The sequence below is a fragment of the Cygnus atratus genome, chromosome 9 (genome assembly GCF_013377495.2).
Source record: "Cygnus atratus isolate AKBS03 ecotype Queensland, Australia chromosome 9, CAtr_DNAZoo_HiC_assembly, whole genome shotgun sequence".
Classification (NCBI taxonomy): Eukaryota; Metazoa; Chordata; class Aves; order Anseriformes; family Anatidae; genus Cygnus; species Cygnus atratus.
This window is the reverse complement of record NC_066370.1, coordinates 21675504-21689202: the sequence shown is the minus strand read 5'-3', so window position 1 is coordinate 21689202 and position 13699 is coordinate 21675504. Positions and strand designations below refer to the sequence as shown.

The 13699-nt window shown below is 51.2% G+C and overlaps 1 protein-coding gene across 1 annotated transcript; it reads right to left on the bottom strand.

Annotated features, from left to right (window-relative positions):
• Positions 1 to 221: 221 nt before the first annotated feature.
• On the bottom strand, positions 222 to 11429 carry SLC7A14 (solute carrier family 7 member 14). The gene is made up of 7 exons (XM_035557303.1): positions 11126 to 11429; positions 7374 to 7610; positions 6444 to 6661; positions 4267 to 4413; positions 3878 to 4086; positions 2465 to 3342; positions 222 to 544 (listed from the first exon to the last, which is right to left on the bottom strand). The coding sequence occupies exons 1-7, from the start codon at positions 11427 to 11429 to the stop codon at positions 222 to 224; spliced, it is 2316 nt and encodes a 771-aa protein (XP_035413196.1).
• Between the last annotated feature and the right edge of the window lie 2270 nt (positions 11430 to 13699).

Below are 13699 nucleotides of genomic sequence, written 5' to 3'. Positions count from 1 at the left end.
TCAGTACCGCCCGGGGCTCGGTGGGTACCGGGGCTCCCGCGTTCCCCGGAGCACGGCCCGGGACACCCTTGGGTGGGCTTGGTTCGGGGTCGGCGGTGGTCGCAGAGCGTGTCCCGAGGACCAGAGGTGACGGGGCAGCGGCGGGGGACGGGATGGGGCAGGGGAGCCGCGGGGCCCCTTCCTGGCTGGCCGGGTGGCGCGGCATGCCCCTGCCCGTCCCACTACTCGGGCGAGTAGTCCAGCTCGTCGTTAGCGATCAGGGCTTCCGAGGGCGGTTTGTGCCTGCCTTTGCTTTTCGATCTGCTACTGGTCCGATGGCTTTCCTTTGCTCCCGCCATTTGCTGGTACGAGAAGCCCTTGTCCTCGGCGGGGCCCCAGCCCGGGTAGCTCTCGCCCTCGGCGGCATAGGAGAAGCCGTCGTCCGCGGAGAAGGGGTCGACGTCCACGTCGTAGCGCTGGTAGGTGCTCTGGTGCAGGGCCTCCTCGCGGGCGCTGATCTCCAGCGTGCTGTTCCACATCCCGTAGCCGAAGTAAATGAGCAGACCTGGGATGGGCGAGAGCAAGAGGCTGGAGGGGAGGCTGGCCCCATGCCGTGCCCTCGCTCCTCTCCCAGCCCAGGCCCCACAAAGCTGCGCCTGACCCCAAAGCCCATGCCAGCGTCCAGCCCCACTCACCACAAGCCTAGCACCAGGTTGGCTCCAGCCGATGAGAGCTAAACCTAAGTAAATGCTCCTGTATTCTTAAGCTTGTGTGTGTTTTCATGGATGTCTGGTCTTTGAAACCACGGAGTGTGTGTTGTCCTGCTCTCAGCTGTGACCGGAGAGCTGTGTGCTTTAAACATCAGCTGGGACGGCTGCTTCACCATGTGATTGTGCCGTCTGCAGCCTTGGTGGGAAAGCAGCTCCCGGCAGGCTTGCCCCAGCCTCCTGCGTGCTGAAAGCCAGCGTTTCCCTCCTGTCATCCTCCGGGCCATCCTTTTCCCTCTGGAGTTTTCCTATGCTCTGTCTCTCTCCTGGCGGTACCCGCAGCCCTGCGCGTCCCAGGGTGGTCAGGCTGAGAACATCTGGTACTCATACAGCTCCAAAATCCTGTCCTCCCCTTCCCAGAGTCATTTCACATTATCCCTCTGGCCCTGCCTCATCTCACCTTCCTGCTTCCTACAGGAAGGCTGGCGGTGTCCTTCACGCGTCAGCCGTGTGGCTTAATTGACTCGCTGCCACTGCTGACAGCTGGAGAGGTGTTGGATGTGCCCACAGGGGAAAGGATTAATCACAGTGGATTAACTCGATGCTTTGAAGTGAAAGGGACAGGTGGAAGGGCTTTCCCTTGCTCTGCAGCTTCACCTATTGCCTGGGAGGGCCAAAAAAGCACTGAGTGTGTCCAGCCCAAAGGCTGCTTGTGGCAGCTACTGCCAGCGGCTCGGCTTGGGGCCAGGGGTTGCTCAGAGATGGAGCTTTGCTGTGGGACCTCAGGAAGGAGGCCGCCTGCCTTCCCTGTCCTCCTTCTGCAGCAAAAGGGGGAATGGCAAAGTGGAGGAAAAAATGGGGTAGCAACCTCCCCCCGAAGGATGGGAACCCTGAGACTGCTCTAAACTCTCTGAGATGCCACAGGGAGGTCCAGGGTCTGCTCATGTTATTGCCTGGTGATCCCTGCCTTTATGGGAGACAGCAGCTGCCTCCGACCTCAGTGGGTGCTCATATGGCTACTATTTCTCCCTAAAAAGCCCTTGACTTTGATATTTCCTCCTTGCTTCAGTTCTCTGTAGTCTGGACATGAGAGCCTTCAGGAGAAGCTATGAGAGCCGCTCTTTTTCTCATGGGTTTTTGGAGGATGTGAATTGAAATGTAAAGCAAAGGAAGCTACGGACATGCCAGGCTGCTGGCTACCTGCCAGGAAGCCTAAATTTGGCCATAAAGGTCCACAAGAGAGCCTTGCATGTCTGAGAGCCCCCTGCCGCAAAGTGAGGGGCTCAGACCAAGCCCAGGAGCTGGAGACCACCATCCTGTGGCCCTGCCATTCCCAGGGCTGTTGGGGTTGGGCGGCTCTGGGTTTTGGAAACAAAATGCTGAGATTTTAGTGTGGGCTGCTGAAAGAGCTCAAGTGGGTGAAATAACAAGAAAGCAGGCAGATTTCTGTAGGAAACCTGCCTGGGAGGCAATTTCCAGAACCCACCTACTTCGCATCAGAATGCTCATCAAAATAGTCACCTTTGCATGAAGCAGTTTACTTCCATCAAACTGACATTTTTCTGGAGGTGTAATTTTCCAGTTAGCTGTAGTCTGGGGGCTTGATTAACTGAGGTTTCTAAGATCTTCAGGTGTTACATGGGGCAAACGCAAAGGACTGGGTAACCCAGCTGAAAGGCATCAACCTAAGCACTGATTGGCAAAGTTGCTATTAACGCCCTTTCAAAACAGACTCAGTTAAAAGTAAACAAAATAAAATAAACAAATCTGGGACTCACCCACAAAACACCAGACGGCAAATCGGATCCATGTGACTGTGGAGAGCTTCAGCATGAGATAGATATTCACCAGCATGGCGAAGGCAGGGACAAAGGGGAGGCAAGGCGCCATGTAGGGCAGCTTCTTGGGGTTTTCTGGCTGCTGCAGGATCACAAACACCAGCACGACGATGAGCAGGATCATCAGCACGACGAGGAGGACAGCCCACCAGCTCTGCTCGTAGATGTAGTCAGCCCCGAAAATGATGAAGGAGCAGAAGATGAACATCAGGACGAAGAGCAGGAGCACGCAGGTGGTGACCGTGTGGCCGGTGGCCACTGTGGGGCGATCCATCTTCCCTGGCAGCCCCAGGTGGATCCGCATGGTGTAGTAGCGAGGGCCGATCAGCTTCTTCAGCTTGATGAGGTAGATGTTCTCAGACTCGTCTGCCTCGATCCCCGAGGTCATGTCGACCGTGCCGTAATTGGGGTGATTCACGCTGTAGGTGGATTTATCGGATTTCCCGATGAGCATCTCGTTGTCCCCCAGCGACGGAAGGTTTTTTGCCCCACATGTGTTGGTCGGTGGGCCTGCGAATTCTTCTCCTTCGCTCCCTGGGGAGCAGGCCTCCTTCTCGCAGTCAGCCAGGATGCCCTCCTTCTTCTTGGTGTGCTCCTCTGAGAGGAATTTGACGAAGCCGTCGATGTCGCTCTCGGGCTGGTATCGGAGGAGCAGGACGCAGACGGAGACCAGCGTGTAGGCGAGCAGCGTGCCGATGGACATCATTTCTATCAGGTCCCGCAGGCTGACCAGCAAGGAGAGCAGAGCCGCGAGGAACCCAGAGACGATACAAGCCACCACCGGAGTTTCTGTGTAGGAGCTGACGTGGGACAAAAACCTGGAGCACGAAAACAGTTGCAGAAGGTTAAAATTGCTTACTGTCGTGGCTCCCTGTCACAGTAACCTGCACCTGGCTGGGAAGGCACGGGGGCAGGCTCTGAGCTGCAATCACTTCAGCTCTTTTTGGAGCTTGGACTCTGGACAGCCAAGGGCTGGGAATACTGTGGAGGCTGAGGCTGGAATTAGATCTAGCTTCAACTGACCTTACAATCTGAAATTGGCATTTGCAAATGCAAATAAATGCCAAGTTTTTGTGAAAATAGGCTGCTCCCCTTTGCAAGCAACTCGAATTAAATGCTCATCCTCACATGAGCTCAATCTCTAGGCACCAACAACAAATGAGCAACTTTTGTATAGACCTCTCCTGATTTTAATTTGGTGCATGCCCTGCTCCCCAAGCCCTGAGCCTGTGCATGCTTCTGTGCTCCCTCCGGTGACAGCTCCAGGCTGTCAGGGCACAGGACAGCCCCTGTCCCCCCAGCACACTTCCCCTCCAGGTCCCACAAATAAATGCCAGTGCGGGTGTGACTGACCTGAAGAGCAGCCCATCGCCAGCCATGGCATAAATGACTCTCGGCATCGGGAAGAGGGAGCCCAACAAGCTGACAGTCAGCCCAGCCACGGACCCGATAGCAACAATGAACTTGGCCGCATAGAAGCCACGGGCCACGAACATTTCCATCAGCGGGGACTCGGTGTCGATGGCATCGTACGGCACCATCAGCGTGAGGATGATGCTCACCTGGGGAAGGCAAGAGGAGCAGATGTCTCAGATCCCACCAAAGAAAGGGCCCTTGTTCGAGGGTTGAACGGGCACACCGACTCATGGGGAGAGGAGCTGAGCAGGTGCTCATAGCACGTCCAGCAGGGACATGCTATGTGTGTATATATACATGTATATGCACATATAGCTAGTACTTACGGACACGTATGCTGTCAAGCATGCGACGAGTGAGGCCGTGATGGCATACGGGATAGAGGTGTTGGGACTCTTTGCTTCTTCTCCCGTGGTAGCAATGATGTCGAAGCCGATGAAGGCATAGAAACATGTCGCGGCCCCTTTGAGCACCTGCGTGGAAGACCCGGGTGCTTGAGCAAAACCAATGGTTGGGCAAAACCGTTCTGTACACATTCTGCCTGTGCTGATCTGGCAAGAACTGGGGAGTGGAGTTAGGGATGTGTGAGAGCACTGAACATGCTGTGGACCGCCAGGTCCTGCCACTTTCTGGGAGCCCAGAGGTCCTCTATGAAAACCAGGACTGGGATTAGACATGGTGTCTCTTCTCAAACTGGATGCTTTAACAAAGGAGCTTGATTTATGGGGTGCATACTTACAGCTGGGTGTCTCCATTGGGCGAATGACCCTGGTAGCAGCCATAACCCAGTGGTCTGGTCTAGGAAACGGATTTCATTGTGTGTCCCGAGTAACTCGAAGCATCTGCAGCCCACTCATAGTGCCCCACAGACCTGTGCCTGCACAGTGCCCAAATCTGCTGGGACATCCTGGCAGCGACAGGCAAGGAGACTGACCAATTCCCAATATTCCACCCAAATCCTTTTATATTAGTGGGGATTTGTACCATGTTGACATGCTCCTTCTTAGCAAGACTCCTCATGGGGTAGCAAGATCCGCTAGCAGAGGAAGCAGAACAGAGCAAGAACAGTCAGATGCGCGCTGCTCTCCAAACAACCTCTGCTTTGCTTGGAAGCTGCAGACAGGTTGGAACACTTGGATAAGGAATTATTTGTACTGTTTAGTTATTTTATGTTATTATCTTTTTTTAATGTACAGTATTAGCAAGGACATTTATAGGAAACAAAAGAAGCAGGCTAAGGACTGTGTAGCCGTAAGGAGAGAGCTACTTTACAGTTCCAAAACCCTTACATGCATCTGGCTAGCTGGATACTGTGTGCCCATCACCTCTCTATCTCAGTTGCTTAGTGATGGAGCACACAGGAAATTTCACCTCTTGCGGGGGACTACCTCTAATTAACTTTTTAAGGTATCCCTGTGCTCCTGGGGATCTCATGCTTGCACTGTGGTGGATTACCTTCTGCAACCGATTTTGGAGAGAGACAGCCACCTGAAAATCATGGGAAGACCCTATTGATTTTGATAGGGTTTTGGATGTACCTTTTAAATGAATGTATCTTTTAAAAATATGTATTTTTGCCAGGAGATATTTGGTGTGTTGAATTAGAGCAAAACAGCTATTGTCTGTTTTCTTTTTTTGATTCCTATTGTATGGACCACAATGCCAAGCACAATCCAAAGGTAAATTCAACCTCTGCTCTCAAATGGGCCTCAGTGCTCTTCTCCTCATGGCCATGCTCTGGCAGAGAAATACCGACTTATCAAGGGGCAGTGAAGGGACTGCATGGCAGCCTGGGACCCTTTCAGTAATCGAGATTCTTGGTTTACTTTATTTTCTTGCTTATTTTTCTGCACAAAACCCCAATGGAGTCGAGCAGTGTAAATCTGAGAAATTATCTTGGGCTTGGGCCAGCTGAGATATTTTCAGTCTCTGTTCATCCTTGGATAAAAACCAGTGCAAGCAAGCTAAAAAAGCCAAATATGTCCAAATTCTCAGTAAGCTCTGAGGGAACATCCATAAAATAAGCACTGGCAGGTGGCATTATGAAGTGCTCAAAACAAATGCTCAAGAACATTGTTGTTGAAAACCAGCCAACGTAAGTATCTCCCCCTCCTCAGAGGCTGAGCTAGCTCCTCCTGAGTGCCCTTCCTTGACCAGCCACCGCATCGTGCTGTGGTGAGCCTGAGGATTAGTGGCATTTCCTGGGCTACACTGTCACATGCAATTTGGGGGAAGAGCAGGGTTAATTCTAAGGGATTCTAGGAGACATGGGCAAAGCACCGCAGTATCCCTTGGGTCTGGTGGAGTAAGGAGGGCTCCAAGCCTGCAGGGCTGGCAGCTGGAGGTCTCTGGCCAAAGCACAGGTGGGTTTAGCGGGGCCAAGACCTGGGGAGTGAGGTGGAAGCAGGGTCCGTGCACCACAAGCAAAGCTGAGCATGTGGGGGGGGGGGGGTAGCACCACATAGATGCCACATGCCCCACCATCTGCATGCACAGGACTTACCCCTGGCCATCCAAATGGCAGGAATTGCCCTTCAGACCAGTTGTCAGCTTTGACGAAGAAGAGTCCGGCAATCATGATGAAGATCCAGACTGCCAGGTTAATGACGTTGAGCACATTGTTCAGCCCCACCGAGTTCTTTACTCCCATGGCCACGATGATGGTGACAATGACAGCGATGACCAGAGCAAGAAGGTCAGGGTAAGACTCCTCTCCTTTCCCTGGGTAAGAGAAAAGAGGTATGTAACTCTTCATCCGTAGCTGCAGAAAGCAACTCCAGAAAATCAGGGGGGTCTTTAGTAATGCTTTTCAGACCCTGAGGTTTTGCAGAACTCCTTGATCTCTCTGCAAAGGTGGTCTCCAGGTGCCCCTGCCTCTGTGAAGTAGAGCTCTTTTATTAAGTTGATAAATCCTGATACCTCAACACACTGTTAGGAGTTTGGGGAGTGCAGCAAACAAATGATCAGGTCCCAGTTTGCACAATGTATATCTGCCAAGTACTAATTAAAAATCGATCAAAGACTAGATTTTCATGACAGAATTATGGGAGAGCTAGCTGTTGTTACTGGTAGGAGCTGTGGACTGTTACTGGTCGTATGGGACTGTCACAGCACTGAGCTTCTACAGATCAACTCGATTGGCACTTTCTAAGAGGCTCTGTGTGTGCTTTAACAGGATTTTTCTGGGTGTTTATTCTGCTAAATTCTGGCTCGGTTCAAAGAGGCTCAAAGCACTGGGATCACGTATCTCTGGCCCCCAAAACCCAGCCTGTGAACCAGATGCAAAGGCAAAGTACCAGAGGCAGACAGATGGTAAATAATGAATGAAACCTAATATCTATGTCTGTCTTCTGACGTGCTTCCAATTACTTTTTGGGCCCTAATTAATGGAAGAAGCACAGCAAGACATGCATGCCTCTGGCCTGGTTCTCACCCAGCCCGTTCAACGTCCCGACGCTGTTGATCATCCATCGGCTGATGGTGTGGTTGGCCAGCGAGTCGAACATGCTGCTGAGGGCACTGGCACCTGCGGCCGTGCCGATCAGGTACTCCAAGATGAGGTTCCAGCCGATGAAGAATGCTACGAATTCGCCCACCGTCACGTAGCTGTAGGTGTAGGCAGAGCCCGTGGTCTTGGGGACCCGCACACCAAACTCAGCGTAGCAAACACCTGTTTAGAAAAAAAAAAATAAAAATGAAATAACATAAGGGAAACGTGATGGGGAAAAGGAAAGAGACCCATGTGCCTGGAGGTGCCAGGAGGTATCCAGGGCTGCAGTCAGCGTCAGAGCCCAGAGACATTGCAGTGCACCATGGTGACTCCCCCTCCCCAGTCTCTGGGCTTCCAAAGCATCCCATTCCCCATTAAAATTAAGTTACGGTGGATATTTTTTGAGGACAGAGTTCAAACCACCCAAACATTTACAGCCTGTTGCAGAAGAGCCCTCTCACAGGTCCGTGCCTCATTTTCGCACCGTTGAATCAGTGTCTGCAGTGCTCTGGGGAGAGCTTTGTCTTTTCACCCACAGCCCTGCCTGCAGCAAGACCTCACTGCTGCATGTTCCCCCGGCAAAGCCAGCTGCAGCCCCTTGCAGGCACACCGTGATGTTGGGGGAAATTCATCCCTAGGGAGCAGAACTGGGCAGTGCTGGTGGTGTTATCCTGGTGGCCCTGTTTTCATACAGTAGCTACCCCAGTGACAGACTTCTCTTCTTCCTCATCCCATAGTGGCACTGTACGACAATTTTTTTGCCAGTTTTTTCCTGATATTTTTTCCCAACAATGGTTCTTTCAGATGTATTATTTGTGGTACAAATATACCAACAAGATCCCAGCACTTGAAGCTGCAGGAGCCACCATAGCCCTGGGGCTCACGGGATAACGGAAGCTGCAGTGAGACCTGCTGGAGGATGGACTATGAGCATCTTCACAGTAGTGCGGGGTATTTAACTGGAACAGTTTGGGAGAAGATTTCGGTGGACTTCTGTACTCACCAAACTCCTTGTGTACTTACTATGTCAGGATACTTTTCAGTAAAAACCTGACCCTGACACACTGCTGTCTTAAAACAACCAGCAAATTTTATTTAGAAGTCATGGATGGACTTAGTCAGAAATTCCCAGAACATTAGTCAGGATAAGTGCTGGGAGGGCACACCGCCTGTCCCCATCCCTGCGACCCCATCTCAGCCTTGCTGCCCCTGCCTCCCTGCTCAGCAGTGTCACACGCCTTAACGGCTTCAGGATGTAATTATAATTGTGTAAACATGTACTAATTACTGAGTTCTCTCTCAACCACCGTTCTCTGTTCTGAAGCTAATAATTGCTTCAAGTTTGCAATCAGTTCAGTAGATAAAGAGGAATGAATAATTTATAAAAAGTTTGTAAGCTTGCTGCTCTTGCCGTAAGTGCAATTATTACACAGCGGAGACACAAAATTATTGGATCCCTAAACTTAATTTGGGTGTGTTTCTTGTCCTGTTATTGTGGCTTTGTACATTCCATTCTCTGTTTAGCTTGCATGCACGATGCTGGCTGTGCTTTTCAATGGGACTCTTCAAAAGCTGATTTCTGTAAAGCTGGCCCAACTGCAGGAGCAACAAGATGTACTGATCAACCCACCCCACACAGTCATTATTCAAAGCTGATTAAAAATGCATGCACTCTGCAAAGGTAAGACATTCACAGATAACTGCAGGCCTAAATGATTTATGAAACAGGTGCTCTGATGGGGACAAGTATCTAGTTTCTTTCTTTGATGGCCTTAAAATCATATAATCTTTCTTGGTGGCAGCTCTACTTTTAGCCAATGACAAGATCAGGCCTAAAGAGGATTGTTATTGATGCAGAATGATAGCGGCAAAGCAGAGACATTAACATGTATAAAATGTTTGAGTCTTCAATTACACTACAAGGATCCCAAAATAGAAGAGTAATCTTTCTCTGTGCATTGGGTACCACAACATGTTGGCTATATCTGCATTAGGTATCAGCATACATTAAGAAAATAAACTAATTTTTATCACAGCATGTGGTACCAGCCCAGGGGACACAAGATGCAAGCTCTGCCTTCCATCCCACTACCACTGACCGTGCCAGCTGGCATTAATCAAACCACTGTGATGCTACAGGTCCTCCAGCAGAAGAGGGGTTCACAGCACTTCCCTCTCTCTGTGTACAGCTTAAAAAAGAAGATAATATAGTAATTTATTAGGGAGCAGATTTTATCTCAGTAATCCCTGCTCTATCTGTAGTGTAATGGTGATAATAAAACTGTGACATTAAATGTGAATCCATGAGTAGGGCTGTAATGAACCTGTCCTGTACCTGAGAGAGCAAAGGGATGCAAGGGCAGAGGCCAAACCCTTCCAGCATGAGGAGTTGTGCTTGGTCCCTGTGCGAAACTGGCCTCCAAGAAAGCAGCAATTGTGCAAACAGCCTGCAAATGCTGCCTTAAGTAACGCCATCAAATTCAGTGGCACTCCCGTTCACAAAAATGATCCCCAAATCTTCGTGGAACTGAAGCCTCGCAACACCGCTGGGAAGCTCCAAACTCCGGCTCCGAGCCCTTGCTGGGTTTCACTTGCCAAAAACACGCTGCTGTTACAAACAACAGCAGAGCCAATGATGAGGCGAGGAAGCAGCCAAGGAGACTATGAAAACACTGCATCCTTGGGAAAACACTTTCCCAGGGCTACACAAGCAAGGGGAGATGAAAGCAGAGCCGGGAGCGGCGCAGCCATGGGCTGCGGGGGCAGCAGGAGCCCCCTGCCATGGGGCAGGACCCACGGCTTGGGGGAAAAAGCCCCATTTTGGAGGGCGGTGTGTTTGCTCAGAGGAGACCTGCCCAGGCTCACTGGGTTGCTCTGCTTGCACTTGGTTTGCATCACGAAATGGGCGGCAGGGTATGATAAAGGCACAACAGTCTTGAAAAGCAGAGCTGGGTCATTCCCGTCTGGTGTTCAAGTCCTCTGCCACTGACTCAGGGTTTCCTGCTCAGCCCGCACGCAGAAGCAGGACGCCAGACTGACACAGCAGGCAGAGCCCTGCTAGCAGGGAGAGCGGGGACATCACATCATCACGTTAGCGCTGATCTGGAAAGGACAAACGCCAGCAGGACTGGCTTCATGTGGAAACTGCAGCTCGGGCCATATGCTCAGCTGGGGTCACAGGAGGCGATGGAATTCACTGACTTTTCACTAAAATATATAATTCCTCCCTCTCTGCAAATTGCTCTGTTTGTTTATCTTTTTGGAAATTCAAAGAGTGATCCTGAGTGAATAGGAGCCAACAAAATCAGCTCCAAAACTAGCTGAGGGGTTGTTTAAACGCCAGTAACGTCCACAACAAGAGAAGGCAGCCCCAGTGCTGCAGAAGCCACCGGCGTCCTTCCCATTAAAGCAGAGCTCCCACGAGCTCCAGCCCTGTGCCGTGGCCGCGCTCTGCCCTGACCACACACAGCAAAGCTCTCTCTGGTGGCTTTAAGTGCATTAAGCACAGGATACATCCTGCGGGGAGCCGTCAGTGGGTCATTACTCCTCTGTAGGTCGTGGGTGTCCCCAAGGTGATGAGACCCAGCATCAGCTGCCGGCCCATGGCAGCACATGAAGGAGCCTCCGTCCCCCTGAAGCAGCCAGCAGGTGCTCAGGGCAGTGCCCCATGCAGAAAACCCGCCCGCACCACTCACCTGACAAGATGGAGGCGACGGCGGCGATGATGAAGGAAACGATGACCCCGGGCCCCGCCATCTCCTTGGCCACCAGGCCGGACACCACGTACATTCCGGTGCCCACGCAGCTGCCTACTCCAAGGGAGATGAGGTCAAGGGTGGTGAGGACCTTGGCCAGACGCGCCCCCTGACCAGCAGCTGTCCCTGTGCCCTCCAGCATCGACTCCACGGGCTTGGTGCGCAGGACGCGGGCGCGCAGGGCATGGCCCGCGGCGCCCCAGGGCACCCGCCGCGGGTCCAGGCGCGAGACCAGGCCGCTCATGGCTGCGGCTGGGCCTGGGCTCGGCGCAGGCGCTCCCAGATGGATCCGTGCTCAGGGCTGCGGCCTCATCCCAGCGCCCTGGTTCCTCCCGCTCTGGCGGCCCGGCTGCAAGAGAGAGAAAAGGCCCTCGTAACGTGGTTTTTGGCTGAAAAAACCGAAGGAAGAGGGGTTGTGCCAAGCTGGGGATGGACAAAAAAGGGGCCCTGAGCCACTTGCTGACTGGGCTCCAGCCCCAGGGGAGCTTTGCAAAGAGAAGAGATGGACTTCTGGAGTAGCAGCAAGAAGCTTTGGGGTCTTGCTTCTGCACAGCTGAAGAAAACCCGGAGAAAAGCTCAGCAGCAGCACCGCGGCCGCTGCAGTCATCTTTTAATACTTCAGCATTATGCTGCCTGAGCCCGTCTGCTCTAAATGGCCATTATGCCTTCCAAATCATAAGATTGTCTTCTAAATCATGAATAATCTTGTGCTTTTTCATCTTCAGTCATATTCTCAAGCACTGTTCAGACACTGCCCTTTCTCTGCCCTCTCTGTCTCTTGTTTTTTAACAAACTGCATAGTTCTTAGACAAGCAGAAATGACTTCCCAGTGACATGTGATGACTTCTTGACTTTGAACAAAATAATCAGAATTGACAATCTCTGCGTACTAAAACAAGGAAAAAGGAAAAATAGTTTATTTAAGACGAATTGTAGCCTGGCAGTTTCCTTCCTGTTAATGCAGAAATCTTTTTTTATTCTTATTACTTCAAAGACAAAAAAATTATTTTTTCCATCTTTACATCCAAAACAAATTACATTGTGTCTACCAGGCAGCCTTGTCTTGCTGGAGTTTATTAAATAAAGCACAGCATTCGTTTCATGTTTTGGTTGATCACGGTTCAAATTGTGCTGATTCCTACTTCGAGTTACCACAAGCTGAAAGGATCCATGTTCTAGCTAAGAATAATAGTAATGAAAAATAGATACCACTCTTGATCAAATGTGCATCTCTGGGATGAGAATAAAAAGTGGGTTTAGCTGCTTCAGGGCCATGTGCCCACCTCTGGGGCTGTGTTTTAGTCATGAGAGAATGAACTCCTATAACCAAAGTAACCTCCACCTCAAATTCATCCTTCTTTTCTCCAGAGCTGTCACACAGCATCTCTAAAGTATGGGCTGGCAAAGAGGTGTTTCTGCACTTCACTTGACCACTTCCCACCCTTATTTATTTCTTTTCCTTAGTGTGTCTTTATGGATGCTCCTAGTTGAATTAGAAGGACTCAGGTCACTATGCTTAGGTTTGCACCAAATGGCCCTGAACTAGCCAGGGAATCGGGCAAAAGTTTCTGTTTTTTTGAACTGCTGCAACCCAGATGCCCTGATCGCTGTGCAATTTCCTTCTTTGTAGTTTGTATGGGGAAAAAAACCATCCTTTTCTGGCCAGGGTTGCTGGATGTGCCCAGGCTGAGACCCTGGCACATACAGGTCCTCTTGAGCCACCAGGGGAAAAACCTCAAAACCAGCTGAAATGAAATCACTTAGTAATTGCAGCTACATTCAATCAAAGCGATCACTGGAAACTGTTCCAGGTGTTTAAGTGAGATCAGCATATTGCTGCTTGGGAACATCCTCTCACACCACCTGCAGCCATAAAACACATCTCATGGATGGACAACATTTACCTGGGGCAGAGACAGCTCATTTCTGCCCTGCTCCACTGACACCTCGAAAGACAGAGCAAAGCAGCCAGCAGCCAGGGAGAGCTTTTTGGCGAGGCTGATGCGCAGGCGCTGCTCGGCGATTGCAGTCATCCATTCCACGGCGATGCAAATTGTGAAGCCTTGAGAGACTGGTTTAAATCCACGGCCAGGAGGAGAGAGCGCTTTTTCCTTGTGGCTGCCGTCTGCTCTCCTCGTTACACACATGGAGGCTGAGGGGAGGCCGAGGGGAGGCTGCGGCAGCGCTGGCGCAGCAGCGAGGGCCGGCCTGGCTCCACTCGCACTGCTGCCACCGCGCGCTTGTTAGCAACCACTGTTTGTACCACAACACTCTTCTTCATTAGGGTAAATTAACTAAAACAGCAATCAAGTCAGAAGGAGAGGCCTTGTAGTTTACAGCCGTGCATCCTTCTAAGCATCTGGTTTGGCGCAGAAGTTTTCCTGACCTAAACCTGCTGTCCTCATTAGCCCCAGCTCATCCTTCAGGATGGCTCATCTCACCCTTCTGTTAATTAATCCCCTCTGCCCAGGGGGTCCCCAGAGTGTCCCTAAGCAAGGCCCTCTGCTAAATAAT